The sequence below is a fragment of the Phalacrocorax carbo genome, chromosome 2, assembly GCF_963921805.1.
Source record: "Phalacrocorax carbo chromosome 2, bPhaCar2.1, whole genome shotgun sequence".
In the NCBI taxonomy this organism is placed as follows: Eukaryota; Metazoa; Chordata; class Aves; order Suliformes; family Phalacrocoracidae; genus Phalacrocorax; species Phalacrocorax carbo.
This window is the reverse complement of record NC_087514.1, coordinates 9852483-9878951: the sequence shown is the minus strand read 5'-3', so window position 1 is coordinate 9878951 and position 26469 is coordinate 9852483. Positions and strand designations below refer to the sequence as shown.

Here is a 26469-nt window from a genome sequence, read left to right as displayed (position 1 = left end):
CGTGCTTAATATCTGAAGATACCTCAACTGAGAAGTAAAACTACCTCGTTTTGATTCCTGGTTCTAGTTTCTGAGATGTCTGGGGAGTTATGCTGAGACGTTAGTGCAGAACTGAACCCAAACTCTGAACTCAAAGAGGGTGGGGTGGGGGGTTGTCCGGCTTTGTTTCTTTCAGTGCTCAGCACTGGGGAAGCTGCCGGTGAGAGTGAGGTGCTGTTACTGCTTCCCAGAGCGTGAGATGTGGCTCTAGGGATCAAGGATGCAGTTGAAGAGAATATGACAGAGGAACACCAACGTGACTCAACTGAATAAAAGACTGGGAATCACCAATCTAACCGTTAAAAGATCTCACAAGTGATGCAAACACAGAACAAAGTCATGGTCAACATGGCAGGTCAACAGATGAATGGTCAATCAAGTGAAAATGATAGGACTGCTTTTAAGCAAGAAGTCAGACCTTCACTCATACAATTCAATGTGCTTACAGAGGAAGTACCTTATTAGTATGGTTTTGGTTTTGCAAATACATGCTCAGAGAAATTATGGAAATATGAGTAATCCCATTGAATAAGATGTTACGTGCTATTTTGGGCAGGTCACCTTCTGGGTTAAAGCTGTGTATTTGCACTGTTGTGTGCTGTACAACTGAAATCTAATCAGAAAGACATAAAGATTATGCCTTTGTGCACATCTTTCCTATCAAAGTAACAAGGTTCATAGTGATTTTGACCCTAGCTGGGGTTTTTTGTTGTTTAGCTTTGTAATTAGTAGCCAAGTTCTAGTAATTTTTTCTTGTGGCAATATTTTATGATCAAAGCATAGCCTAAAATAGCACCTTATCAAGTAAAAGATTGTACATATCCTTTTACTGCTGTTGTCTGATAACTGGTGAATCTTATGAATGGTGAATTTGGGAAAAAAGAAAAAAGGCAAACAAACTTGGGTTCAGTGAAAAGCAAAAAGCCTTATTCCAGCTTTACATTACATACTTCAGAATAAATGAGTTTTAATTGATACCAGGAAACAGAATCTTTAATTTTCTTCCCTTTAACATCCTGAAATCTCTCAAAACTGGAGATAACCGTGCCTAGAACCCAGCTTTGGGACAAGGAATGTGTCTTACTGTCAAGATCTGATTGAACAGCAGAAACTCTGTGGGTTGAAAATTGCAGTTAGATAGGAAGGGAAGAAGGAACTAATTTTCATGTAATTACCTTAGCTTTTCTTTTGGATGTTTCCTGCTAAGCTCAGTAAAAGAAGACTGTCTGCAAAAGGAGTTGGAATTAGTTGCAGATTGGTTTAATTAAAAACCAAAAATACTTAGCCACCATCAGCAAGTTCCAGCCTGTACCAACTACACAGTTAACAAAAATCAGTCTTTCATCAGAACAGTTTTTGCATAGAAATCAAATTAAATTTTACAGAACACCGTCAAATAATTATTTATGGTAATATCTGACCTAAAAAGATGGTCCATAGTGCTGATTTCACTACAGTAAGGAGTTATACACCCTAACATTTAATGCCTAGTCTATGATTACATCATTTGTGCTGCGAAGTACAGGGCAGCCTGTAGAGTGGTAAGAAAGAGTAAGGTACGCAATGGCCGACAGTGAAAGTCTCCGTGCCGTTTCTCAAGCACGTGGTGGTGGTTGGTTATCTGCTTTCACGTTGCACAGTTCTGGAGTTTCCAACGGGATGGTGTATCTCTCTTTGCTCTTCTGAATACACTCCACAGTGGACCTTCCTCCTCACTGCTCTCCTCGGAGCTGGAAATCCCGGTGCCTATTTCTGTGCCGATTGAAGGCCTTTCATGAGGGTCACTTTGACATAAGACTTTCCCCTCTTGGCAGTCTTGCCTGTGTGGAAACTTAAGGCTTTCATTGAAGAAGGCAGAAGCCATGCACTCGGCTGCTGTCTTATCGCAAGCACATAGTAATTTCTCACACATGCTCCAACCAATACCTTAAAATGAAGTTTCAGAATTAATATTTTATAGCAGTTACCATTAATCAATGTATAATTTGTCATGGGTGGATAAGCTTTTGAAAATAAAATTTTCAAATCGGCCTTGAATTTTAGTCTCCAAATTCACCTTTAACTGTCTAAATATAAGCCTGACACCAAGGTGCTGGACAGCTGAAGGTCCAATTGGCTTTAGTTGAGTTTGTGAATGTAACGACACCACCAGCTGGCTTCTGTCTCCAACCATAAAATATCTCAATGTAATTATCTCAGCCTGACCTGGTTACATCATACACGGTGGTGTAATAACCTTTATCTTATCTAGGAAAAAGGCTCGGTTTTATGGTAAGCATTGCTAACGTTTGGAAGCCAAATTTTTCTGTTTCCATACGCAGCTCTAGCAGCAGACAGGCATGGTGGCATTCAGTCTGTAACGCTTTGGTACACTGTCATCAGGACGTGAAAAATTTCCTCTAACCCAAACTTACATTTTGGCTTATGATCAAAACATACAACTTCAGATCTTGAAGTTCTTTCTGCACGACATCCAAGTTTCTTAACTTGTTCCATACAACAGTGATGAGAGAAGCAGCACCTAAAATAAATAGTAGATGTAAATGAAAAATACTTACTCTTCGTGCATCACAGAGTATTTCCAATTATTTTATCTCTTTATTTTCAATGCCCATTAAAACTGAGAGATCCTGGTTTTCATCACAGAAAAGTCTTTTCCATAAAGAAGAAGAAAACCACTCCAAATGGTTCCTACTCTCCTATACTGGTTCTTACTTCCACTCCCTCCTTCCTCATACCTTTGGTATCATATGTTTAACAGTGGTATAGTTTTTTAGGGTTTTTTTGTTTAAATTTAGGGCGTATAGTTACAATTGTAACTGTGACCTAATCCTCTGTGAGAAGTGTCTTTGAGTGTTCAAGTGTTGTTGGCTGAAAATCTGAAAACTGCGTCATGATAGCCAGAGCCTTCACTAGCCTTCATCTACTCTAGTGATCATGCGTAGGCAGTCTTACTTGTGCGCAGGTGTGGGAAAACTGTGTGTGCTGTGTACTAAGGGCTATACGTAGACCTAATGTGGCCCCAACTCTTACGAACTTCCATACAGGGAAGATTTTTAGTTGCAAATGCGACACTCTTAAAGGAGATGTCTTTACTTTGGTTGAATTCTCAGCATTACTCCAGAAATCCTCCTCTTTGTCAGCCGTGCTGTGACAGCACACAGTCGAGCACAGCAGGTCTCTTGGCTGCAGCTCAGGCAGTGCTTCACTCGAGCTGTGCTCTCTTCTGAAGGACAGTGCAGCACAGCTGTATGTTAACTCTTTTTAAATCACTTTCCGAACTACCTCTTAGCCAAGTTTCACAGCAAACCGTTTTCCTCATCTCTTTTGGTACACTCTTCCTTCTGCTCTGCTTACCTCCCATTGTTCTCCTTTCTTATTTTAAGTCCTCTCCAAAACATTGATGCAATAATAGAATGTGTCTTAGTGACATTTGAGTATTTCATGTTTTAAGTATTTAGGTGTATTTTTTTTCAAAATGTGGCCTGGCTATAGAAGCAATACAAGGCCCAACAAAAGGCATATGGTTCTTTGTTGGTCCATGGGCAGCCCAATAATACCCACAGTTAATGGCAGATTATAGAAGAGCCCACACCTGTCCAGTGCATCAGTAGGATAACCTCTTCCTTCTTGGCCACAGTAGCAACCGTAAGATTCAAATTCCTGTGGGCATCGCTGAGTTAAACAGAACAGCATTTCTCCTAGCTGGGGCATCTCCCTCTTCACCGTTCCGTTTCCTCTCTCTCGCAGGAAGGTTAATCGCTCACATACTATAAAGCAAAAAATGTTATTTGACACACCATGTTTTCACTGGTGGGAGCTCTCTTGTGATGTAGAAGTATTTTCAGAGATATCAGAACTTTTTAAAGTCAACATTTTACTATTTCCAAATCATTGCTCCAGTCCATGAATACTCTTAGAATACTACGACAGCAGAAGCGCTGGGAAATATTTAAGGGGAAGAGAGAACCCTATGAAGATGTAAATTACAAGTCCAATTAGATTGCAATGAAAGTACTTTGCAGTCCTTTGTAATCCTTCATAGTTAAATTTTTCTTCTGCAATATTCAAACCTAGCTGAGTGTTCAGTAACTTCCATCTTGGCTAATTCAGAAAACAGAGTCCTAACCTCTTGTGCTTGCACAGAGATAGCCGAAGCAGTGACTATGCTGTGCAATAGCTTTTTTTTTTTTTTTCATTTGAAATACTTTCCACCTAGCATTAAAGGTCTACTAGGACTAAGATGTACACGATTCCTTCACCACTGTTACAGAGCAATCTTTCCCAAAGGAAAGAGGCTGGATTTTCATTTTGAAGAGGTTGTTTCCTGATATTACAGCCCAGGGAAGACCACCTTAGATTATCACATTTATGCTTTTTAACTGCGATTCGATTAGAGCTATGATGCTTCTGTCCCAAATGCAGGAGCTACCTGTCATAACGGTTACTGTGCTGCCGAGGTCTTGACACCTCCGTGTCCCAGCTCTAATGCCTCTGTGGCTTCACCACTCAGGAAGAGCTGATGCTGTGGGAATTATGTCTAAGATCTGAGAGTAGAGTGTGTTCCATGTCAGGAAAAATGATGTCAAGGCGGTCTCTTTTGGGACTTTGCCAGGGAAAGGACTCGAAGGGGCTGATGGTTGGACTGGGGAAGAGAGAGGGCGGGCTTCTGTTCCCTGTGCATCCTCCTTGCTCCCATAAGTAATCCCATCTTCCCTTCTGCAGCTCTAGGCTGGCTCTTCCTGCTTTTCAGGGACAATCCTGGATTACTTCCCCCAGTAGGAAATTCTGACCATGTGCCTGCTTGGGTCTTTGCTCACTCACGGTCATCCACTAAGAACAAGCCCCAGGTCCGTACACTGGCATGCGCTCTCTAAAAACGGATATTTTACTATAAGATTTTCCAGTATGACAGAAGGCTGGGTGGTTCTTTATATCTGCCCTGTCCCAGCCCTGGGACTGCTTTCCTCATTGGAAGCCTAACAAGGTGGATGGGACAGTCTGTGAGTGTGGATTTACAGCAGTGACAGGTCTGAAACGTCTTGGGAAATCCGTGAACTCTGAGGAGGAGTTGGAACAGACTCAGAAATGGCAAGAAAAAGGCTGAATCTGGCAAGACTTTGGCAAGAGGTCAGAGTGAGGAGCAGGGGAAATTCCTTTTATTGCTTCTGCTGCTTGTAAAATAAAGTAACTCAAAGACATGATTAAATTACTGCCTAAAAGCAAAAGCAAGGGGAAACATTCACTGAGCTCATTTTAGATCATGTACCATATGAAAAATGTACTTACAACCTAGTCATAAATAGTTTTTGTAAGTGATAATGGTAGCACATTGGTGGAGGAGGTTAAACTGTTGGAAGCTTTTGCAGATGACTCCATCTCCTGTTCTTATAAATACCAATAGATACGTGCTTGTCTAACTGGTTTAGAATAACTAATCTTTACATGTAACATACATCTACCTTTTAATATAGAGGTAGCTGCATACTTCATTAGGTATAACTGGAAAAAACCACTTCAGTTACCTTTTCCAGCAGGTTCATTGGGTCCCCTGTCAGCCAGTACCAGTTCCAGAGCTGTTCCAGAGGAAGCCATGCTCTGGCCACTTGCAGGGCTTGTCTCTGGAGATGACATATGCATAGATTAGACTTGCAAAGGTAGAATAAACTCTTCTTCCAGTAATGTGTCCAGAAGTGCATATTCTGAACCATAATCAGTTGCCAGTCTTCTAACATTTGTTTAATTTGTAGTTGGAAGACTGTTCATTAATTAGTTAGTTAAGCTTTCCTGGTCAGTGATAGTGAACTGCTCTTCCCAGTGCAGTGTTGTGCACCCTGTATTCTATGTAACCTATCCAGATTTAGGCAGAAAATAGTGTTATTCCACATATCTATGAGAAATGCTGACTCCTCAGATATCTGTGGGCAGGAATCGGGGAGCGCTGTAAGTTAGAGTAGGTGCGACACAGCTTTTACTTGCCTTTTTCCTTTGCCCTTGCAGATATGCCTGCAGGAATCTTCTCGGTGGGGACAGTTTTGACTTGCATGGGGTTTATATCTCCTGGGAAGGAGGCTGGGGAGGTGGTTATCTCTTCCACTGGGACCAGAGCTTCCATAAATCTGTCCTCTTTTGAATGAGCAGAAAGAGGAAAGTGGAAGAAGACATGGAGCAATAAACATCAAGATTTTCATTTTAGATAGCAGGTCAGAGCAATACCCTCAGGCAGAACTCATGTGGACTGGTGGTTGTAGGGAAAAAAAAACCAAAATGAAGACTGGAAAAGCAAAGTACCCACGCTGGTCATTTCATTACATTTCTTGCTTTTCAGAAAACAAGATGCTGGTTAAATAAGACCAGTATAACTACTGATATATATATATATATTTTTAATGTCTTGCACAGTGAGGTAAAGAGCTGTGCCAGCTGCTGAAAATCCTATGGGTTACTGATTAGTCAGCCATACTGAGAGATAAAGCGCAGGTGAGGTGTCATTTTCTGAGTAAATTGCTAAAAGATAAAAAAAAAGTGTCCATTCACATGAGGGTGCTAAAACGGATAGTGACATTAGGGAAGGTAGAAAATTATTTGACTGATGCAGAGCTGGGCAACTGAAGGATTTACTTCATTGTAACCATAAGCATATATTAAGGGGAAAGTAAGTTGAGGATGAATAGAAACATAATTTTAAGGAGATTCTTTATCCTAAGAATTAAATGGGCTATTTATTTTTAGCTTATCTGAAGATTTATTGTTAAGCAGGAATGTTTCGTTTAATTTGGGGATTACTTAACTTTTTTTTTCTTTCTTTTTTAACCTTTTTTATATAGGATAATTGTAAATGAAAATATTGTCATCAAATTAAAATCAAATGCTTTCATTTTTTTCTAAATGTCAATATGAAGAACGTTGCATTTCACAAACAAAATACTTGGAAAATACTAGTGAACATATGTTTCAATATTTTTAAAGCCTTTCATTTTAAATTCCTTGGCTGAACTTATTTGGATTAAACTCAAATTCATTAAATTTGCCTCTCTGAATTTCTGGGTTTAGTTTGTGTTGGCAGTAACCTGTTAGAGGTTAAGAAAATAGATTAAAAAAGGAAAGTACTGCTAAAAAACACAAAGCAGCCCATGAAAAGTTGCAGAAATGGATCAATAGCAACACACTAGTTTTAATAACTCAGCAAGGTGCACATTTCATGCCACTTTGTTTGACAGTGGTGTGTTGAAATGAAAGTGATTCCTGCTAGATGTAGAAAATAAAATTGAAGTTTGGGAAATTCTGCACTTAGCTAAGAATAGATATTACAGATAATATTCTGGGAGCCGTGCAGACCTGCAACGCAGCACACAGATCTGATACATTCAGGTTAAAGGAGGAGAACATTTGTCCAGTGTTTAGTACAGCAATGCCATATTTCTGTATTGGGGTGGCTACTCTCCTGACGGTGGCTACTGTCCAGCAGTGTAATCAGACTTAAAAAACTGACTCCTTTCTACTCGCCATATTCAGTGTTCCTCGACATTTTTATGGTGTGTTTCAGTCTGCCTGAGTGATCATTTCTACAAAAAAGCAGCCACTGAAAACTCCCAAGTCTACCAAGGTGCTCCACTTCTGGCTGTAGCTACTGGTGTGGCTGTGCTCCAAGCACTAACAACTGCAAAAGCTGAAGTAGGTTTTAGACTGGGAAAGAATTCTGTGAAGTTCTGTATAATAAAGGAGGAGGCAAAATAAAAATTACCTCTTTCCAGCAGCAGATGATATGAATGTAATTTAAAGGACCAACCCTCATATCAGAAAACCTTATATGAAGAGGTTTTCACAAATACTTTCATGAGGAGTGCAAACAAGTGAGTGGAGGCAACGGACAGCGAATACTTCTCAGTCTGGTGCTATCGTTTCTGTATCTGCGATCTGACCCTTACCTAAATTCGGTTCTCTGGCAGCAGCCCTGTTGTCACCATGCATGGATTTTTAATTGTGATGCTTTTAGATGAAGTATTGCCGTGTCAGCCAAAGGAAAAGGAAAGCTGAGAGTCACTGACCTTTTACTGAGGGATGGAGGGAGCAGGAGCTCTACCTCTGTGGTCCCTTGTGGTAACTACAAAAAGCAGAGGCATCGTGGCAGTGACCTACCTGTTCTATTTCTGCAATGCATCTCTTGAGTAACTTCTACTGAAAACATCATAAAGCTTAACCAGACACCACAAGTAGCCTTGTTTTGTAAAGATAGTGATTAGGAGTAATGAAATGGTTTGCTCGGGGATGTGCAAGTCAGCAGAAGAACCAGGGGTATAATCCAGAAATCCTGAGCTGCAGGTTTTTGCCTGTGACACCACAAAGCTTCGTAAACCAAAATCTGTTTTTTCTCCTGGAGTCAGGAATAACTGATTCATCAACAATAGTATAATCAGACTCTTACCTCCAGCTTTGGAGGTCCCCAGGATCATCTTGCTGGGCTCGGAAGGAATCACTGTTGAAGACAAAACATAAACTCAGAAAACAAGTTGCCAGCAGAGTCTCTTATGAGACGTCAAGCTGCTGAGGAGAGCTTTTTCAGCAAAGCAGGAAGACTCAGGCATCTCATGTATAGAGATTTGCCCATTTTTCTCTGTGGTACATTGGTCATTGTAGGCAAAGCGATACTGATAAAATAATCTCATTGCTGCATTCAGATAACGTGCTTCACACTAACAAAGAAGCAGCGTAAGTATGAATGAAGCGGCAAATTGAATATTAACATCTAATTTATTTATTTACCTGATAAACTTGTTTCATTTATCATCAGCTCCCTTTTGATAAATTATTAACATATAAACTATAAAAAAATAATCTCTGCATCTTCTTCTCTGTTGTTAGGATGTTGTGATGTGAGCAAGGATGTCTTTGCCCTTGAATAAGTTTCTGAGTAGAACTTATCTTTGGCTTAATGCAGTTCTCACAGTTGTCAATGGTGAAGTTCCTATGGGCTAAAATGGGGATACAGCTAGTTAAATGGTAAATTTTCTTTAAATATCTCCCTCAAAATCTGACCAGATACGTTATTTGGGATACATTTTCAGATTTCTGAAATTCCTCATACAGGTTTTTATCCTTTGCCAACATTTTGAGCCTTAGGATGGACTATGCTTCTTTAGAGAGGATAAGTAATCTTTTTGGGGGAAGTAAAAGATTGCTACAGATGTACAAATACAGGTGCACTCACTCCTTCGGGAGTTCTCAGTTTTCTGTTACCAAGCCTCCCGAAGCAGCTAGAAAAACATGAACCTGGATCAGAGCTGTTGTTAGGCAAGAACATAAAATACCTGGTAAAAAACCCACCTTGATAATACAGGAGAGGTATGAGGAACAGCCAGAACACTGGCATAAAGAAAGAAAAAAAAAAAAAAGAGAAGAAGAAGAGGAAAAACATTCCATATGTTTTTGAATTATTCCAGATTCACACATAGGGCAATTACTTGCTTCGAGAAACACAGAAGAGCACACTAGAAATTGAAACCAGGTTCTTAAGATCTCAAAAAGTGCAACTTTCCACCTCTCTCCCCTCCCTAAAAATAACTCCTGAGTTTCTCCACGTTGAGCAGTGGTTTGGTTGCAGCCACCCGGCGCACGCTGCTTGTGCGCTTGGCAGATACGGGGTCTCTGTACGTGACAGTATGGCTTTGCTCGTGGTGGGACCGCGACACAAGAGTGCATCAGCTAAATCAGGCAATGGGTGGTCTAAGACTGGTCTCCTCCTGTATTCCACTACTATAAGACACGGCCCTCACTTTTAGGTGTGCCCTCCCAGAGCCACCCAAGGCTTTGGACGACTCCTCTGTGGTGTTGTGCACACCACGCAGGTAGGAAAAGAATAGTTTTCTCATACTGCAGCAATGAGATTTTTGCAAGCATCCATTCCTGAATAAGATAGCTATTGACTGTAGCAGAAAAAATATGAAGATTGTCAGAAGAACCACTTGATCTTGTGGTTTAGGAACTCACCCAAGGGGCACCAGAGTGAGAAGGACTTCAGCCTGGATCTGTGTTGCAAGAAAATACACCACCAAACTGCTGGCTCGTTTTCAATAAACCAAGTTCAACTTTTCCTCATGCCACTGCCTGATCTTCTCTAATTAAATGTCTCTTTAAAGACAACAAATATGCAATTTGCTGTGGGTCCAGCGGTTGGCAGCCACACAGCATGTCTCTGCCAAACAGCTCACCTGCTGCAACCTCTGTTCCCGGGGAAATAAAGGCCTGTTTGGATGAAAACAGTTTTTGTCATAGAGTGCTCATTCTCAGCCCTTGGGAAACTTACTGTAAAGGCTGGTTAAGCGCATCACACGCACAAATTGAAAAATTGCACCTTCTCATTCAGTCTTGAATTTGATCACCAAACCATTATATCTGCTTTTATATCAGTCCTTTTAAAAGGGCAGAAAGCAAGCAAACAGCTTATTCTTGTATTTTATTTGTTCAGGTTCGGGGAGTTGAAAACAGTGCTTCTTGCACTGTAAGTTGCAAACCTTCTTCCATGGATGCAGTTGCAGCCTGTGTTTTGTCAGTCCCATGATGAAGGAATTCTGCAAAAATAAAAGCATTCTTACCCCAGAGAGTCATGGCTTAGGACGCTCATTAGACTGGCTCTTGGCACAACGTGATCAGAGTCATCCGAATGGAACTTATTTCTAAATATTATTACCATTGTGCTTTTTGTAGTGTTACTATATGATTTAAATAGAGCAAGTACAAATCTAATTATTGATAATTATGGTAACAGTATTAAAATCTTGCCTCAGTGTTTATTCACTGCTGATGCTAAATTCTACTCAGCAGCATAGAGTATGATTTTAAAAAATCCCTCAGTCTCTACCATAAAGAGTTTCAACCTAAACAAGAGAAGTGGGCGGGCAATCAGCATTCTTTAAATTCCCATTTCAGTGGGTACTTAAATACATGGTCTGTAGCGAAGGTATGCAGGTCAGAATTAAACTTTTCAACAGAAAACATAAGTGTTAAAATCCACACCCTTGGCTAGGAACCTTTTTGAAGCAAAGCCTTAAATGCGCATGCAAATAGAATAGGATCCACCTGAACACATTTTAGAAGTTGCTTTTAGTGTGTTTCTTCTTATATTATTTCTAAATGAGATTCAGGGTCCTCTTCTGAATTCCTTCTCAGGAAAAGGATTCATTTGGCTGAAATTTTCCTGTGCACCTGTGTAAGCTTGCCACAAAAATGGTGCTTTAGTGTATTAGGCTTTTTATTCTTCCTTTCATATTCTGATATAGTGCTAAAACTTGCCTTTGCTTCTCAGAAAGGAATCCATAGCTTCCAAAATACTCACATTATTTTTTTGTGATTATAAATTTATGTTGATTTAATATCCCCCATTCAAAGAATTACAGAGGTAAGGACATACCCTCCGTGTGAAGCGTTGTCATCTCTCTGTTGCCGGTGGTTTCTGAAAAGGAGAAAGCACTCTCACAGACTACAGTGTGGGAAGGGAGCTTGCCACTGTTTAATCTGAATAGTACAACAAATCAGGAATTCATTTAATTTATTCTTATTAAAGCAAAGGTTTTGGAGAATATATCCCCATTTAATTCACATTTTTCTCTGTAATAAAATATCTACCAAAATTCTTTCCCCAGAAATTTATGAGGCAGGATATTTTTTTCCCCGAAGCCTGGACTGGACAGAACAGCTACACAGAAAGGTAATAACATAAGTAAACACTAAATAAAAATGTTTCATTCAAAAGATTTTTTTTTCCATTAAGAAATATAATCAGGAGCCCAAAATAAGTGGAGGTATTTGGTGAGCTAGAGTTGAATCTATCTTTATCAGCAGTGGTAAAACCAGCATGATTTTTCTGTTAGCACCTAGCAATTTCCCCTTTATCTGCCCTGTGTTGGAGCTGCCGTACTCTATGTGGAGCCATCTGACCCCAGTGAAGGATTACTGGCTCAGGCAAAACAATTCTCTGGCTGTGATGCAAACTTTTCTGTGGCATTTTCTTCTCCTTTGACCTATTCACGAGGGATGCACCCAGGGCATGATATAGATGTGGACACCTGTCCTTAGCACTGGGGTGTGTGAATATGAGCCAAAGGATTAGAAAAACTAACATTGCTTTTTCATGTCTGTCTCAGCTTGGGAGTTCAAAGGTCCTCCCCTGCCATGCTCTGATTGCAATCCATAGGAATTAAGTTTTTAATCCAGCCCTGTTCCCACAGGGTCAGTATTCAGCCTTACAAGGCTGTAATTTCAGCTAGAGAGCACAGATTAGTGTATGACAATGGAGATAAACATCCCCTTCATCTTTAGAGACGATTTTTCCTTCCAAGATGGAAATGAAGTTACAGAGCAAAGTGAGTCTATTTTTGCCTTTCCAGCTAGTTTTAGCATGATTTAAGGGGAGACTTGAGACAACAATATTTTCCGTTTGGCATTCCTGCTAGTGACCTTCTCGCCACTAATCACCCTGAGTATCACCCATTCATTCAGGTTGGCAAAAGCCTCACAGGTTTAGCAGGAGCCTCCTGGAAAAAAAAATATAATCTTCATATCTAACTGGCTATTCCCTGCTGCAGTTGTGTCTCTTGCCTCTTGTCCTTCTCCTGTGCACCCCCAGGAAGAGTCTGGCTCTGTCTTCTCTACACACCCCACTAGGTATTGAAGACAGCAAAAAGATCTCCCCTGAGCCTTCTCCTCTTTCATCGTGTGCTCCAGCCCCCTCACCAGCTCAGTAACCTCTCCTGGACTTGCTCCAGGACAGCAATTAGTCCTTCTTCTCTCTTGGTATTCACTTGAGTAGCAGTAAATGGGAAGGACACATGAAACGGAGAATAGCACAGACTGCCAGGTTTCGTGCAGGAAAGCACCCAGCTACTGCTTCATTCGTGTTGGGTCAAATCTGATGAGTCTGGCATCAAATCTGCCAGTCAAACCTGGCAGTCAGAGGCAGTTGGTCAGATCCTCATTATTACCTGTAACCAGAGATGGACAGAAGGAGACATCCAGCCCATTCAAGGAAGAGTTAATATGTGCATTCACAAAGCATTCAATGGCATCTTTGTCGCAGTTGCAGAGAAACTGTTCACAGGCATCCCCAGACTCTGGAAATAAAATAAAAATCCAAACAAGGTACTATTGAAATATCTTTTCTGTCTCCTGCCTTTTCTTCCCTGTAAGGTTTGTGTCTATATTTATTAGCGCAAACCTATTTATATTGTGCTTCTTCACACTGAACACAGTCAAGTTTCGTTCTCCAACACAGTTTGTTTTCAAAATGCCATCCAATGTCGCCGGGCACGGCTGGCAATAGACTTCCTGCCTGGGCCGGTTCATTCTGCGGAATAGTGAGGGCTACAGAGCGGTGCTTTGCTGCCTCTAGTTTTTCCATGGGAAACTTAACCCAGCTGATATTGAGTTTGACATTTTACAAACCTCATTAAAATATTCCTCCTAACTGCAAGAAGTCTTAGTCCACAAGCCAGGTCTTTGGGGTAAATGTGTTTTGCTCCTTATAAAGGATAGGAAACAGTTTCCCAGGAAATACTATTTTCCCATTTCAAACCCTTCCACTCTTCAGGATTTAAAAAACATTGACCTTTCAGAGCTGTCACACTTATGTTTCACATTTTCGATGGGGACTATTCTTTCTTTTTAATCCTTTTTTTTTAGTTTGAACAAAATGTTTCCTGATTATGAAGTATGGAAACACCTAAAAAGCACTATTCATATTTAAATGCACTTGGACCTTTATAGATTAGCCTAAATAACAAAAACTGTTTTAATTTGAAACATGAAAAGGAAATCGGATCAGACTGTTTATTAAAAAATCTGTCAGGGTATTGGTTTGGGGATTCTGCTACTCTTTGCTGGTATCCTCAAATCATGTTGTAGCATATAGTCTTTTCTCAGAGTCAATTCTTCCAGAAAAAAGATATTAAAATTGATTAGGCATTAAAGAGCCCCACTACACACTTGCCAGGACTGTATTACTATTGCATGGAGTAGCTCCTATTATAACGGCATGGTCTCTGCCCTCATTGGCGATACTGTTGTATCTAATGAGTGTATATGACCCTGTGAACAATTCGCAGGGAACAATAGTCCCTCAAAGTATATAAAAATCAGGCCTTGAAGCTTCAGAAGGGAGCTGTTTTTTAGGTCTTTCCCCAGCATCCACTGCATTTCTGATGTGTGGAGATATCTCAAGCAATGCTTAGTGGTCCTACAAAGTCAGGGGAACCTCAGCAAAAGGCTGCCTATTAGAGGAGACCTGGCAAGTTTCTAGTTATTGGACTTCAATTTTCCTGCCTAGTTGGGCTTTGATGCCTCTGTGTATTCCTATTTCCATTCACCCCTAAGCAGAACACTAAAGCCCTCAAAAATCCACACATGGAGGTGGTTTCTGCTTAATTTATATATGACTTTTGGTAGGTAGACCAGAACAAACTTCTCTGTCATAGTGAGGCTCCAGTATTCTGCTCTTGTGATAGGTTAATCTTACCGCAGGTCAGGTTTTCAGTAGAGCAGCTGACATCTGCAGAAATCTTTGATGGTTCCCATGTGCACTCCATCTCCGTTGCTTCCTCATAGCATTTGCGGTGCTGGAAACAACAGCTTAGAAAACGAAATAACATGAAGTTCACAAAATTTAGTTTCAGTTCAAGATCAGACTGCAATGCTTTCGTGTCACTCACACAAGAATGTAAAAGATGCCAAAAGAGAAAAAGAGCTCCTCAGTGTGGTCCCTAGACACGAGGAAGGCTGAGCACTGCTTTTCCCTGAGTCAGTCTAGCCGGATAAGCACAGCTGGATGCAAATCTCAGTGGTAGGCACAGGTCTGCACGCTGTGGGAGACCACACATTTCTCTCCTGCAGTACCTGAGTTCTTACAGCTCAGCTCTGGAGGTCTTGGCTCCAGTCCTGCCACAACCTTTCTCACTGCAGATTTGGAGAACTACACAGAACCTGGCACTCACGGAGTGTTAATGCCTCTGCAAGGCCTTGTGAATCCCCGTGTCCCATTGAGATGATATAAATACATGCCATGCTATCCTCTGTTTCTTGTACTTTCTCTTCTGTGCAACAATCAGAATTAAAGTACACCATTTAGCCATGGGAAGGGGCCATGAAATAGTTCTCTCACATTGGAGTAAAGTAGCTTTCTCCTACCACCACACAGCAAAGGCATTCAGAAACCTTGTGTTTTCCCTACACCCCTGCTGTCGTGCAAATCCCAAACGCCTGCATGACCGCTTTAAATGTGAATAGCAATGGAAAGTCAACTAAATAAACAGGCTCGTCATCAGTCCTCTCTTCCCTCCAGCTATTTTTGAACAGGCAGGACATCTACTTCTGTATTACAGCAACATCTCTGTGCACTGACATCAGCTACAAATGAGACACCAGTAAAACACTCAGTCATCATTTACCCACATAAGATTATTTTATAAATTAAGGAAGGGCTTGATGTTAGATTTAGATTGAAATATCCTCATTTCAGAGAAATGGACTCAGAACATGTGTCTGTTATTGAATTGCCATTGGTCTTGACCACACCAAATGCCAAGACAACATTAGCACTCAAAACCAGCATCTGCTGCCAGGAAGGGTTTACTTGAGAGCACAATGTAAGGAGGTAACTTTAATTAAGCTCATGTGGGATTTTTCTTGAAGACACAGTGAACGTGAGCCCTTGCAGGATCCCTTCTAGGCTTCGCATTCACTTTCTCACTTCTTATATTTAGGAAGCATTTAATATTTGATCGCTTACTATATTAATAAATAATTATTACAATATTTAATATGTCCTCACAATCAAGGAAGCTGTCCAAGCCCTAACTGTGATCAGATTTTGACTTGGTGAAAGACAGCAGTGCTCAGGTTTGTCCAGGTTGCCAGCAGCGGGTCAGAGCTCACGTATAGCATTATCGCAGCCGATGAAGTTTCAAAGCCCAGTCTCTTGCACTCCAGTGTCTCTGCTGCCTGTTAGTGGTTTTGCTCCCTGCTGTAACCTGGTCTAGGAGACTGCAGGAATGTATTGAGCAAAGGTGAGGGCAAATAGCATTCAGCAGAGGGGCCCTGATGATTCCTCCACACTACAAACACTACTGTGCCTTGCTTCAGAGGTGCTCCATAAACATATAGCTCATCAGCTAATGTCTCAAGATCCGCTCCTGTCTCTGCCTGAGGCCTGGTGAGGTGTCAGCACCTGAAAGCTCCTCTAATTGCATAATTAGTCTAATACAAACTCCCTGCAGTGTGTGTTTGTTTAGAGCATCACGATTACTTCACCATTTAATGCAACGGTTAATTGGAAAATGTGACTTGCCTTCCCTTTGCAAGCAGAGGATTGTAAGACATGGATTGTCCTCTGGACATACTTTCCCCACGGACTATGGAGGTAGACTAGGCTCCTGATTTAGATATAACAGCCACTCTGGGAAATGGGAAAAGGTTGGGTTTATGGGCACAAACATTTTCCAGTGCCTTAAAAACCTACAGTGAGATGTTCAGCCCTTTTTTATGGAACAGAAATGGCAGTGACAAATTCTGAGGTTTGCAAAACTAGTTTCTCAGAAATAAAGTTAGTGAAAATATTGCAACACTGTGGGAACACTGCTGGAGAAAGATATGCAGCAGGTGCCTGTTCGGAGGCTCTCTTGAACCAAGAGCACCTCTGTGTCAGTGGCAAAAGAAAAATCAGTCTCCATTTACTGCAAGCTGCAGCAGGGTTGCCGTGCTGCTAAGGAAACTTCACTGCAGGGCTGCTAACCAGTTTGTAAACACAAAGTGACTATGGATGTTTCTCAGGAGAAAAGTGCTGATAGACCATTCTGCTGTTTCTGTATTTATGCTACTCTGCATTAAAATGAAGCTGAGTGAAGCAAAAGCCCAGGTGCTCAGCTCTTCTCGTGTCAATCCACTGAACTGACTAGAGCTCTAGTTTCAGCATGTCATCACAATTGTTCAGAAAACCTTTCCTAAGAAACCCCATGACTTTTTTCCAGTAGCGGGGTTAGATCTTCATTTTCCCAGCCATCTCATGCTAGAAAGTGGATGAATTAACTTCCATCTAGCTATAAGCATCAGCCTTTTCTGAGCCTTTACTGTCTTCACTCAGGGAATTAATACAATATACCATTACATTGTTGGAAAAATCTTTTTGTATTTAGACATGGATGGATATTGATTCTCTTTGAATTTCTTTTCGCATGTTCTGCTGGCATAAGTGAACAACTATTTGATTGTCCTGGCCTGAGATTGTATTTTTTCTCACTAGCCCAGTCAGTATCCCCCAAAGCACAGAGCAGAGTCTGGATGGTTTTGTTCCTGGTACATGGTACTGGGCAGAGCCATTCAGCTACATTGTTATCTGTGCCTGGATGCTCCAGTGTCCTACAACCTCTGCAGGTACACAGATATTCAGGGCAAGATCTACTCAACCTCCTAACTGCCACTTGAAGTAATACTTAGATCTAACCCGATTCTGTTGATGCTTAAATCCCCCTCAGATGCCAACGTTTTCATTATAGTCCACTATGAGCTTACATTGCTGGTGTATTACACAGCTGTCAACACCAACAGTTTGGTAAGACTGTAAACCACTAACTTGCTCAGTTTATTGCTCTCTCACTCACTGTATTAACAAATCTTCCCGTTTTTGGCACCAATTTAAGTGTGTGACAGAATTGTCCAGTACAAAGAAATGAATGAGGTTTTGTTCACAAAGATCTGTTCAGAATTTAGAGACCTCTGGGTGAGATATGTCAAGGAGATGGGTATGGTGTTTATTTTTCCTATTGCATTTGTGGTCACTCTTTGCAACCAGTTTAAACCAGCTGTGCCACCAGAGTTGCACTGGTGGAATTATATGCAGGTGTGAGTAACTCTGCTTTTATCTTAGGATGGGCGTGTATTTCTCCACATCTAAGTGTGGGGAAAGAAGAGAGACTCTGAGCTATGAGAAGAAAGAAGGAAGTGGATCATCACATGCTGTAGGTTATAACCACCTCAACTTCATCTGTTTCCAAGCCATCCTGTAAGGCAACCGCCACAGGGTGTTGGCCCAGCAAAATGATAGCGCTCACTAGCAGGTAGGAATAGCACAGGACAGGGCTGATAAAGCAGAGTTGGAGTTATCTTTTGGATGTCATATCAGATATTCAGGTTGCGAGTGATGAGTGGACTAAACAACTGCCCTTAAATCGTTTAGGCAAGTGTTATGGTTTGGGTCATCAGGGCATGAGGGCACTGACAGCCAGTCAGGGCAGAAGAAGACATCTCATGGATAAGACTTACTCATCAGCTTCATCCACAGGGAGCCCTTCCATCTCAAACCGGCAAGAGCAACCATAGTCTTCAAAATCCCTGGGACAAAAACCAGTAACGCACTTCATTTTGTTCACAAAGTTGAACAGGGCAGGGAAGTTAGTGAAGATGGACTGTAACCAGGTGAAGTGAGAACCCAGGCAGTCTGGAGAGAGAACGGCCATAAAATGTGTGTTAAATGGAGGTGACCAGGTGTGGGTCACACATGGGTGACATTTGCGTGAATGCAGAGCCTAAACAAAGCAGTAAAAGAGGGACATTGCACAAAACTTGACACTCAGCAATATTTAGTATTATAAAAGTCTTTGGGGAAATCTACACCCTCAAAAATCCCTGATCCTTTCCAGTATATATGAAAGTAAACTCCACTTGATTTCTATTCAGTGCTCAAGTACAACTGGAACACATACTTACCAAAAAATAATGCAACACTTTCCACATTTTGAAAGACTCCATTGAAGAACGTGGCATTGTCTAAATGAAAAAATAAACAAATCACACTTCTTTTTTAAAAAGTAAATTACAAGAGTTGTCCCCAGACTGCCCTGGTCTTGCTTCAGTTGTTAAACCATTCTGAGATAAGAGTTAGTAGCTATTTGCTAAGAGCACACTTCCCTGCAATGCTTCTGGAGTACGAGCAGTTCCCCAATGCCATGCAATATTGTAGAAAGTGAAGCTTAAACCATTCTTACTCAAGATTCTTTCAGGTGTGTTAAGAAGCTCTGGCAGGAATGCTGGCGGCTCCAGGTCTTGGCCACCTGCCTCAGCAAATAAATTTGAGAACAAAAAGTTTTTAAAATAAAAAAAGCCCCCAGCAAACCAACAACATATACTTCATTATGACACATACACTGCAGGCATTTTGCATACCCTCCTACACTAGCAAGCTGGTTTATCAAAACCATGAAACACTTGATCAGCTCCATTCACATCCAGGAAAGCCAGAATCATGCTGGTAAGTCATGTTGAATTCAGCTTAAAAATCAGTCCTCTGTTAAACTGGGGTATCACTAGTGAGGATATGCTAACCCTTGTACTCCTGTGCTCTTTGGAGCAGTGGCACTTACTGGGATGAATCAGTGGAACTGTATAAAATAGTTTTAGTTGCTGAACTACCTTCACTGTCCCAGATGTTTCTACTCTGTAACCCTGTGCTCTTCATGTATTTGAAGTCAAGAGGTTTGGGTTTTCTGAGTCCTTCTTGCCTATCACCTTATCGCCTCTCTTCTCATCACTATTTCTTTAAGTTAATTATCTCTTTTTCCTCTTGAAGATGCTGTGATATATTTTCCACACTTCTGTTTTTTCCTGTTTGCCGTGTCCCAAATTAGGGTGAAATCTAATACTTGTTCTCTCCCTTCCCATTTTTTAACTTGTTCTTGTCTTCTGCATGATTTTAGGAGAGGACGTGTTACTTTGGATTTATTTAAACTTGACCTTTTTTTTTTTAAAGATAATAAGTCAAGGGTATTTATTGGCTCAAGGATCTAAAAACTGAAGAAAAAAAGTAATGTTAAATTCATGGCATAGCTTATATCTCAGAATAACTGGCATTTGGAAAGCTGTCCACTTCCTCTGCAAAAGATTCTGGGAAAGAACTGACAGCTTGCTAAATCTTTGCATTTTCCTTCAATAAACATAGGTGTAAGAGAGTAAAGTGGAGTAGTGGGGTTTTAGATATATGGCTTAACTCTATGTTTAGCAAAGGATTAGGAAAAAATGGGACTTTTTTTAGATTGTATATAAGGGCCTTCTCAGGATGTCTACAATTTCTGTGAGGTGAACAAGACACTCATGGTAACAGTCGTATGCCTCCAGCAATCCATTTCTCAGGTTTAGTAGCAATACATGGACATGGGATCGAGGGAGGCAGGCAGAGGTGGTTCCTCTTATGTTACTCTTTTCCCAAAAGTCTTGGTCACAATGATAAGCTTTTAGATAAACAGCAATCCATCAGAACTGTCCTTCATAGCAGCAGGTCCGAGGGGAATGGGCTGCTTTCCACAAACGAGAAGAGGCCTCCCAATAAAGGCTGGTGTTCTCACAGAACTGGAACAAGTCTGTTGGAAGCTTGATGGCCATGAAGAATTCAGATTCAAGCAAAATAATGGTGTGCCTTGCAAAATAAATAGCATTGAATACACATTTGTACACATGCTTGATAGAGAAAAACTGCCCCTTATTTTCTGGCTTAAAGCCTGTATTTCCTCTGCAATTACAAGCATCCTTCCCCCAGGCCATATTCTATCAAATGCATTTAGAGCCAAGTTTTGATACAGTGCATAACACCATGGCTCAAACTCAGTGTCTGTTGATGAATAGCTATTGATCATTTAGTCCTTTCAGAAAAATTTTGGAAAGCATGAAAATCCCATTGAGCTTAAAAGAGACAGAGGAGAGAATTGATAAAGCCATGTTACAGAACTGCCGGAAGTTGCGGTTGCTCCAGCATCCTTCACTTGCCTTTAGTTCTTCTCAGCAAACTTCATTTGCACACACCCGATTAACACATAAATGTTTGAAGGTCCCCTGGAGAAAACTCCCTATGACAAGATCAGCAGCTTGCTAAACCTTTGGCTCTTCTAATCCTTTCATTATGAAGAACGATATTTCTAATTGTCACTAAGTCAAGATCAATGAACCAAGGTTTGCTAACAAAATTGCTTACTTTTTTTTTAAATTGTGGGGGAGGGACAAAGTGAAAATACTCTCTACATTAATTATTCTCTTTTCTTCTTTTGCTGTCGTGTCTCTTGGGCTATTGGTCCTATGTCGTTCCCTGTATAGCCAGTGAAAGATTGCACCACAAAAATCAGTCCTTTAAACCTCAGAAGACCCCAGGGAGCTCAGCTCCTCCCGCCTTTCTCTAAAACCTGCTAACTGCCTTGGCACATGTCCTGAGGATTCTGGTATGATACATCAGCTCTTGGGCTTTCCAGTTGTATACATTATCCACAAAGTTTCTTTCAGCAGTCAGATACATGTAAAAATGTGTCTGTGGTGTTGTTACTCTGACAATGTTTTTCTGTAGTGTTATCTGGAAAAAAAAACATCAAAAACACATCAGTGCTCCTCCAGCTGTTTTTTGCAATCGTGGCTAATTAAGATGTCACCATACAGGGCACAGTATGGGACACCTGCAGCCCAGCCTTTTTGAGGTTTGGGGGAAATATCTTTCAAACGTTATGTCAGAACATTTTTCTGAGTGCCCAGATATTTCTGAGTGCATCAGATATTATCAATATGTACAGTGCCCTTTACATCTGGGGACTAAGTACCCCTTTATTTTTTATGAATAAACGATGTAGGTGTTTTGCATTCTCTGTCACTGCAGTGGGAAATGCTAATGTTCTTACTGATTTCTATTCCTATAGTAGGAGTCTTAAGGTTCAGCTTCATCAAAATATTTTAGCCCATGCGTTTTCTGTTACACCTGTTTCTTTACTGACTTCTAATGCACACAGCCCCTTAGAAGAGAAGAAACTGGTGAACTTGAAGTAGGTGAGTGCAGACTTTTGTCTGTGCCAAGGTGCTGAGCTTTCTTTTCCCTTTAGAAATAACCCCACGGAATGTCCAGAAATGGTGTGTTAAACCTTCTAAGATCCCTTCTCTTTACCTGCACACCGATAACTCTTAATGACACTCCTACACAGTGCAGGGACTGCAGAAATTTTAAATGTTTGCCCATCCCTGTCGCTGGGAAGCTCATTCGCCCATGACAATAAAATCTAAAGAGATATATGAAGAAAAAAGACCTATTCATAGTAAAATTTGAAGGAGGAGCTTTAGCCGAACATGAGTTATATTTCAGGATGCACTGAATGGTTTGGAGAATTTAGACAATACACGTTTTTAATGAGTAGAATCTCTTTATATGTAACTAGTACATTTTTTGGAATCTAAAGGACTTAAATAGTGACCAAATGCTAGCAGAAGGGAAGTTGCAATTTTCTGGTTATATTTTTAAGCCCGCTAACTGTTTCTTGCTTCGTTACAAGCCCTGAGAAAAATATGTTATGTAAGTACTCCATAGATAAACTTATTTAAGTGCATTTGAATGTTGAACAACTAAGTTAGAGGGGACAGAAGGTGTCCTTCTACAGGACTGTTTCCAAAAGCACATACTTAAAATAGTATTTAGGCATAAATGTCAAATAATCATAAAAATACATTGCCACTTACCACTGTACAACACCATTGACATAGACACCAGCAGAATTACAATCATTTTTCGTTTAATCCAAAGACAAGAAAAAGTCGCACAGCAGACTGGTATGCCTGGTGAGTTAAGTAAAATATTAGGCAGAATGTTATCTCCTGAATCTGGGAGTGGGAAGACATCAGCTTAGGAAATCATTCTTTTGTAGCCTGGACATTTTTCTGTTTGATGTAATTCAGTTTTTACCCTTATCATGGGAAATGCACATATTGCACCAATGATGAGCCTTAGGTATCGTTCAAATTTCACCAATGTCCTCTATAAACCTGACTAACAATGTATATTTTCGTGTTGCTTTAGGTGAGTCAACAGACTCTGCTGAAGTGCTGTAGACAGAGAAAGTCCATTTAGCAATAAAATGATGCACTTGAGGTTTCTTTTGTTTTGCAAACAGTTTTCACATCTTACTTGATCTAACAGGATGTTTAAACAATTCTTCACGTTATGTTTCAATGCAGATATTGTAAAACACTGTGTAAATGAAGAGACATTCTGGGATTACTTCTATTGAACCCAGGTACCTGCAATCCATTATATTAGTTTCCTTCACATCACAAAAATCTCTCCCACTTCGTAGTCAAACATTTACTCTAATCTGTGTTGAGACTGACCTAACGTATCATATATTTTCCTAATGATAAACACTAAGTTGTTTAGAGCTCTTCAGGTTCTGGGTGTTCTTGTCGTTACAGAAATGTGTATAAAGAATTATTCTGAAGATAAAAGCCTTGCATTAATAATCATTAAATGACAGGCAATAGGTTGCTTGGAACTACAGTCATAGTTTACTCTAAACTTAGAATTATTTTCTAAGTCAGGCATGGGGTCTTTTAAAGCCAGAAAAATGAACATTTATTTATCAGTATCTATCTACTGTTGATTGCCTGCTCCCCCAAGGTCTGATATTGCATTCATTTCAACTAAAAAAATCTTGTAATATTTCACCAGGAAGTGAGGTTATAAATCTAACAGCTCTAAATATCTATAGTCTACTCTCCCAAATCTCTTACCTATGCTTCAGTCTGCAACTACACAGTCCCAAATAACTTATTCTACAATGTTTTCTTCCCATATTATAGAGTACATCTAGAAAGGCTTACCTTGAGGGATATTATTCGAAAGCAGTTGGATGGAGGACAAATGGATTTCAACAAAGTCAGTGCTAAGTTATTTATACCCACTTGGATATATACCTCACCCATGTGATCACTCCCTTTATCAAACCCACTTCAACATTTATTAATTAATTCTTCCCTGAGATTCCTTGGAGTCATTATGCCCATGGTGTATCTTAGTAATATGGCTCCAGCCATGTAAAGGATCTATACTAAGAAGTCTGTTCTGCAGGTGCATTCATCGTATAGTAACTTTCCCTAATACTCTTGGCTATAATTAAATAACAATCATCTCATTGTTATTAATCACTCACAAAATCTCTGGGGCATGTGAATATGGCTTTAATAGCTTAGCAAGAGGTAGTGTTCAGTGATGAAAGATGAGTGAAAATTTATACAGCTTTAAACACTGGCATTTTGCAGGGTTGAGAAGTCTGCTCTTGTCTTTCCACGGTGGCTCTGCTCCAAAGCTGAGTGAAATCCAGGGGAAGGTTGGGTCAATGAGCTTTGGGAAGGCTTCTCCTCGTTCAGAAGGTGCGCTTTCTGCCAGGGTCAGATGCAGCTACCCTTCAAAGATGCCATCAACAAAGGCAAACTGTCCACTGAGTTTTAGCATGGAAAAGCGCGAAGCCCAACAAATTGGGAATTGTAAAAATACTTACATGAGCAAAAGGCTTGGTTCCTCCAAGGCCCAGTGAACTGCACTGTCCACAGAAAGGCCTTTGGCACTGTGTCCCCATAAGAACCTGATAGAGAAGCTGTTGATTTATGGGCTGGATGAGCCCAGTGAGGTGGGTTGAAAACTGGCTGAACAGCAGAGCCCTGAGGGTGGTGGTCAGTGGTGCAAAGCCTAGTTGGAGGCCAGTGACTAACAGCGTACACCAGCAGTCAGTGCTGGGTCCAGTCTTGCTTAACATTTTCATTAATGATCTGGATGCTGGGGCACAGTGTGCCATCAGCAAGTTTGCAGATGACACCAAACTGGGAGGAGTGGCTGATGTGCCAGAGGCTCATGCTGCCATCCAGAGGGACCTTGACAGGCTGGAGAAATGGGCCAACAGGGACTTCATGAAGTGCAACAAGAAGCACAAAGTCCTGCACCTAGGGTGGTACAACCCCATGCACCAGTACATGCTGGGGGCCACCCGGCTGGAGAGCAGCTTGGCAGAAAAGGACCTGGGTCCTGGTGGACACCAAGTTGAACTTGGGTAAGCAGCGTGCCCTTGCAGCAAAGGAGGCTGAGGGTATCCTCAGCTTCATTAGGCAAAGTATTGCCAGAAGATCAAGGGAGTGGATCCGTCCCTTCTACTCAGAACTGGTGAGGCCAGATACAGTTTTAGGGTCCTCAGTATGAGACAGATATGGACAAACTTAGTCCAAAGAAGGGCCACAAAGATGACTGAGGGACTACAGCATCTCTTATATGAGGAGGGTCTGAGAGATCTGAGGCTAGAGAGGACTCACAGGGATCTCATCAATGCCTACAAGGGAGGGTGCAAAAAGGACAGAACCAGGCTCTTTTCAGTGGTGCCCAGTGACAAGACAAGGCGCAATGGGCACAAACTGAAACACAAGAGGTTCCCACTGAACATCAGGAAATACTTTTTTACTGGAGGGTGACAGAGCACAGGCCCAGGTTGCACAGAGAGGTTGTGGAGTCTCCTTCCCACTCTCCTCCTTTGGAGATATTCCAAAGCCATGTGGACATGGTCCTGGGCAACTGGCTGTAGGTAGCCCTGCTTGGGCAAGGGGAGTGGACCAGATGGCCTCCTGAGGTCCCTTCCAGCTTCAACCATTCTGTGACTCTATATCGATGTGGTACTGACATGTTGGCAGGAAAAGGACAGGGTCCAGTCATACCATTTCTGTGACCAGCCCTACCATGGAACTTTACAGAAAAGTGAAACATGGCAGAAATTATGCCTTAATGATATGAAAATTCATTTTCATGTGAGTTTTGGTGCTTCCAGTGGGAGTCTCCAGGGATTGCCCAAAGTGCATTTTTACTGCCTTGACGAACATTTTCAGCCTGACAAATCGTAGTGGGCTTGACTGGGAATAATAATAAACATAAGATCTCTGAAATATTGATTTGTCACCATCATTTCTGTACTTCTGCCAAACAAGCATAGAGGCTTTGCAGGGCTGAACCCCCTGGAATATAGAAAAACTTTTTTTTTTTTTGAGGGCAGCCAATGTTTTCACTTTTTTCATGGAGCCTTGCATTTTCATTCCTTTTCTTATTTCATGTTTTTTTCTCATTAATTTTCACTGTTCTCCTGGGAAAGCCAAACTAAGTCTTAAACAACTGTGATAAGAAGGATGTCATTCAGGACAGGTACAATCAGTCCTTCCTCAGCTCCTTTCACAAGACACTTCGATAAATAATAAACTAAGATAAATTCTCATTCTCTCCCCATGAACATGCTCGTGCGGTAGCTCTTAGCCCTTTCCAAGGCCTTAGAGTGGAGATGGCTGTGACCTACCCCAGTGCCAGACACAGCTCAGGCACTCCCTGTTGCACTATAGAGAGGTTAGCAAGGACTGTGTTCCTGCAGGAAAACCACAGAATGATTTCTTATAAACAGAAAAGGTGTCCTTTAACATGGAGATCAGTGCTACAACTCAGAGATGATAAAATTCATTAAAATAATAATAAAATAATCTTTTAAAAGGGAAGCTTTTTCCAAAAATATTTTTCTTTTTATATTGCCTAACTTTCACTGTTAACTGTGACTGGTACTGCTCCAATCTATCCTGCTC

General features: G+C 41.0%; 1 protein-coding gene across 1 annotated transcript; it reads right to left on the bottom strand.

Moving 5' to 3' along the window:
• Positions 1-1666: 1666 nt before the first annotated feature.
• On the bottom strand, positions 1667-22600 carry OC90 (otoconin 90). Its single transcript, XM_064441738.1, has 13 exons — positions 22555-22600; positions 19065-19130; positions 18787-18846; positions 18343-18517; positions 14546-14658; positions 13017-13145; positions 11447-11488; positions 10551-10607; positions 8465-8515; positions 6019-6165; positions 3635-3809; positions 2454-2560; positions 1667-1965 (listed from the first exon to the last, which is right to left on the bottom strand). The coding sequence occupies exons 1-13, from the start codon at positions 22598-22600 to the stop codon at positions 1667-1669; spliced, it is 1467 nt and encodes a 488-aa protein (XP_064297808.1).
• Between the last annotated feature and the right edge of the window lie 3869 nt (positions 22601-26469).

Bases quoted from the DNA above. Each gene is read 5' to 3' on its own strand.
- OC90 (XM_064441738.1), bottom strand. From the start codon at position 22,600: ATGATTGTAATTCTGCTGGTGTCTATGTCAATGGTGTTGTACAGTG. The intron at 11,489-13,016 runs GTAATAATGAGG...TCTCCTTTTCAG, and splicing joins CTGTCCATCTCTGGTTACAG to AAACCACCGGCAACAGAGAG. The intron at 1,966-2,453 runs GTAAGTTTGGGT...CTTCATTTTAAG, and splicing joins TTTTGATCATAAGCCAAAAT to GTATTGGTTGGAGCATGTGT.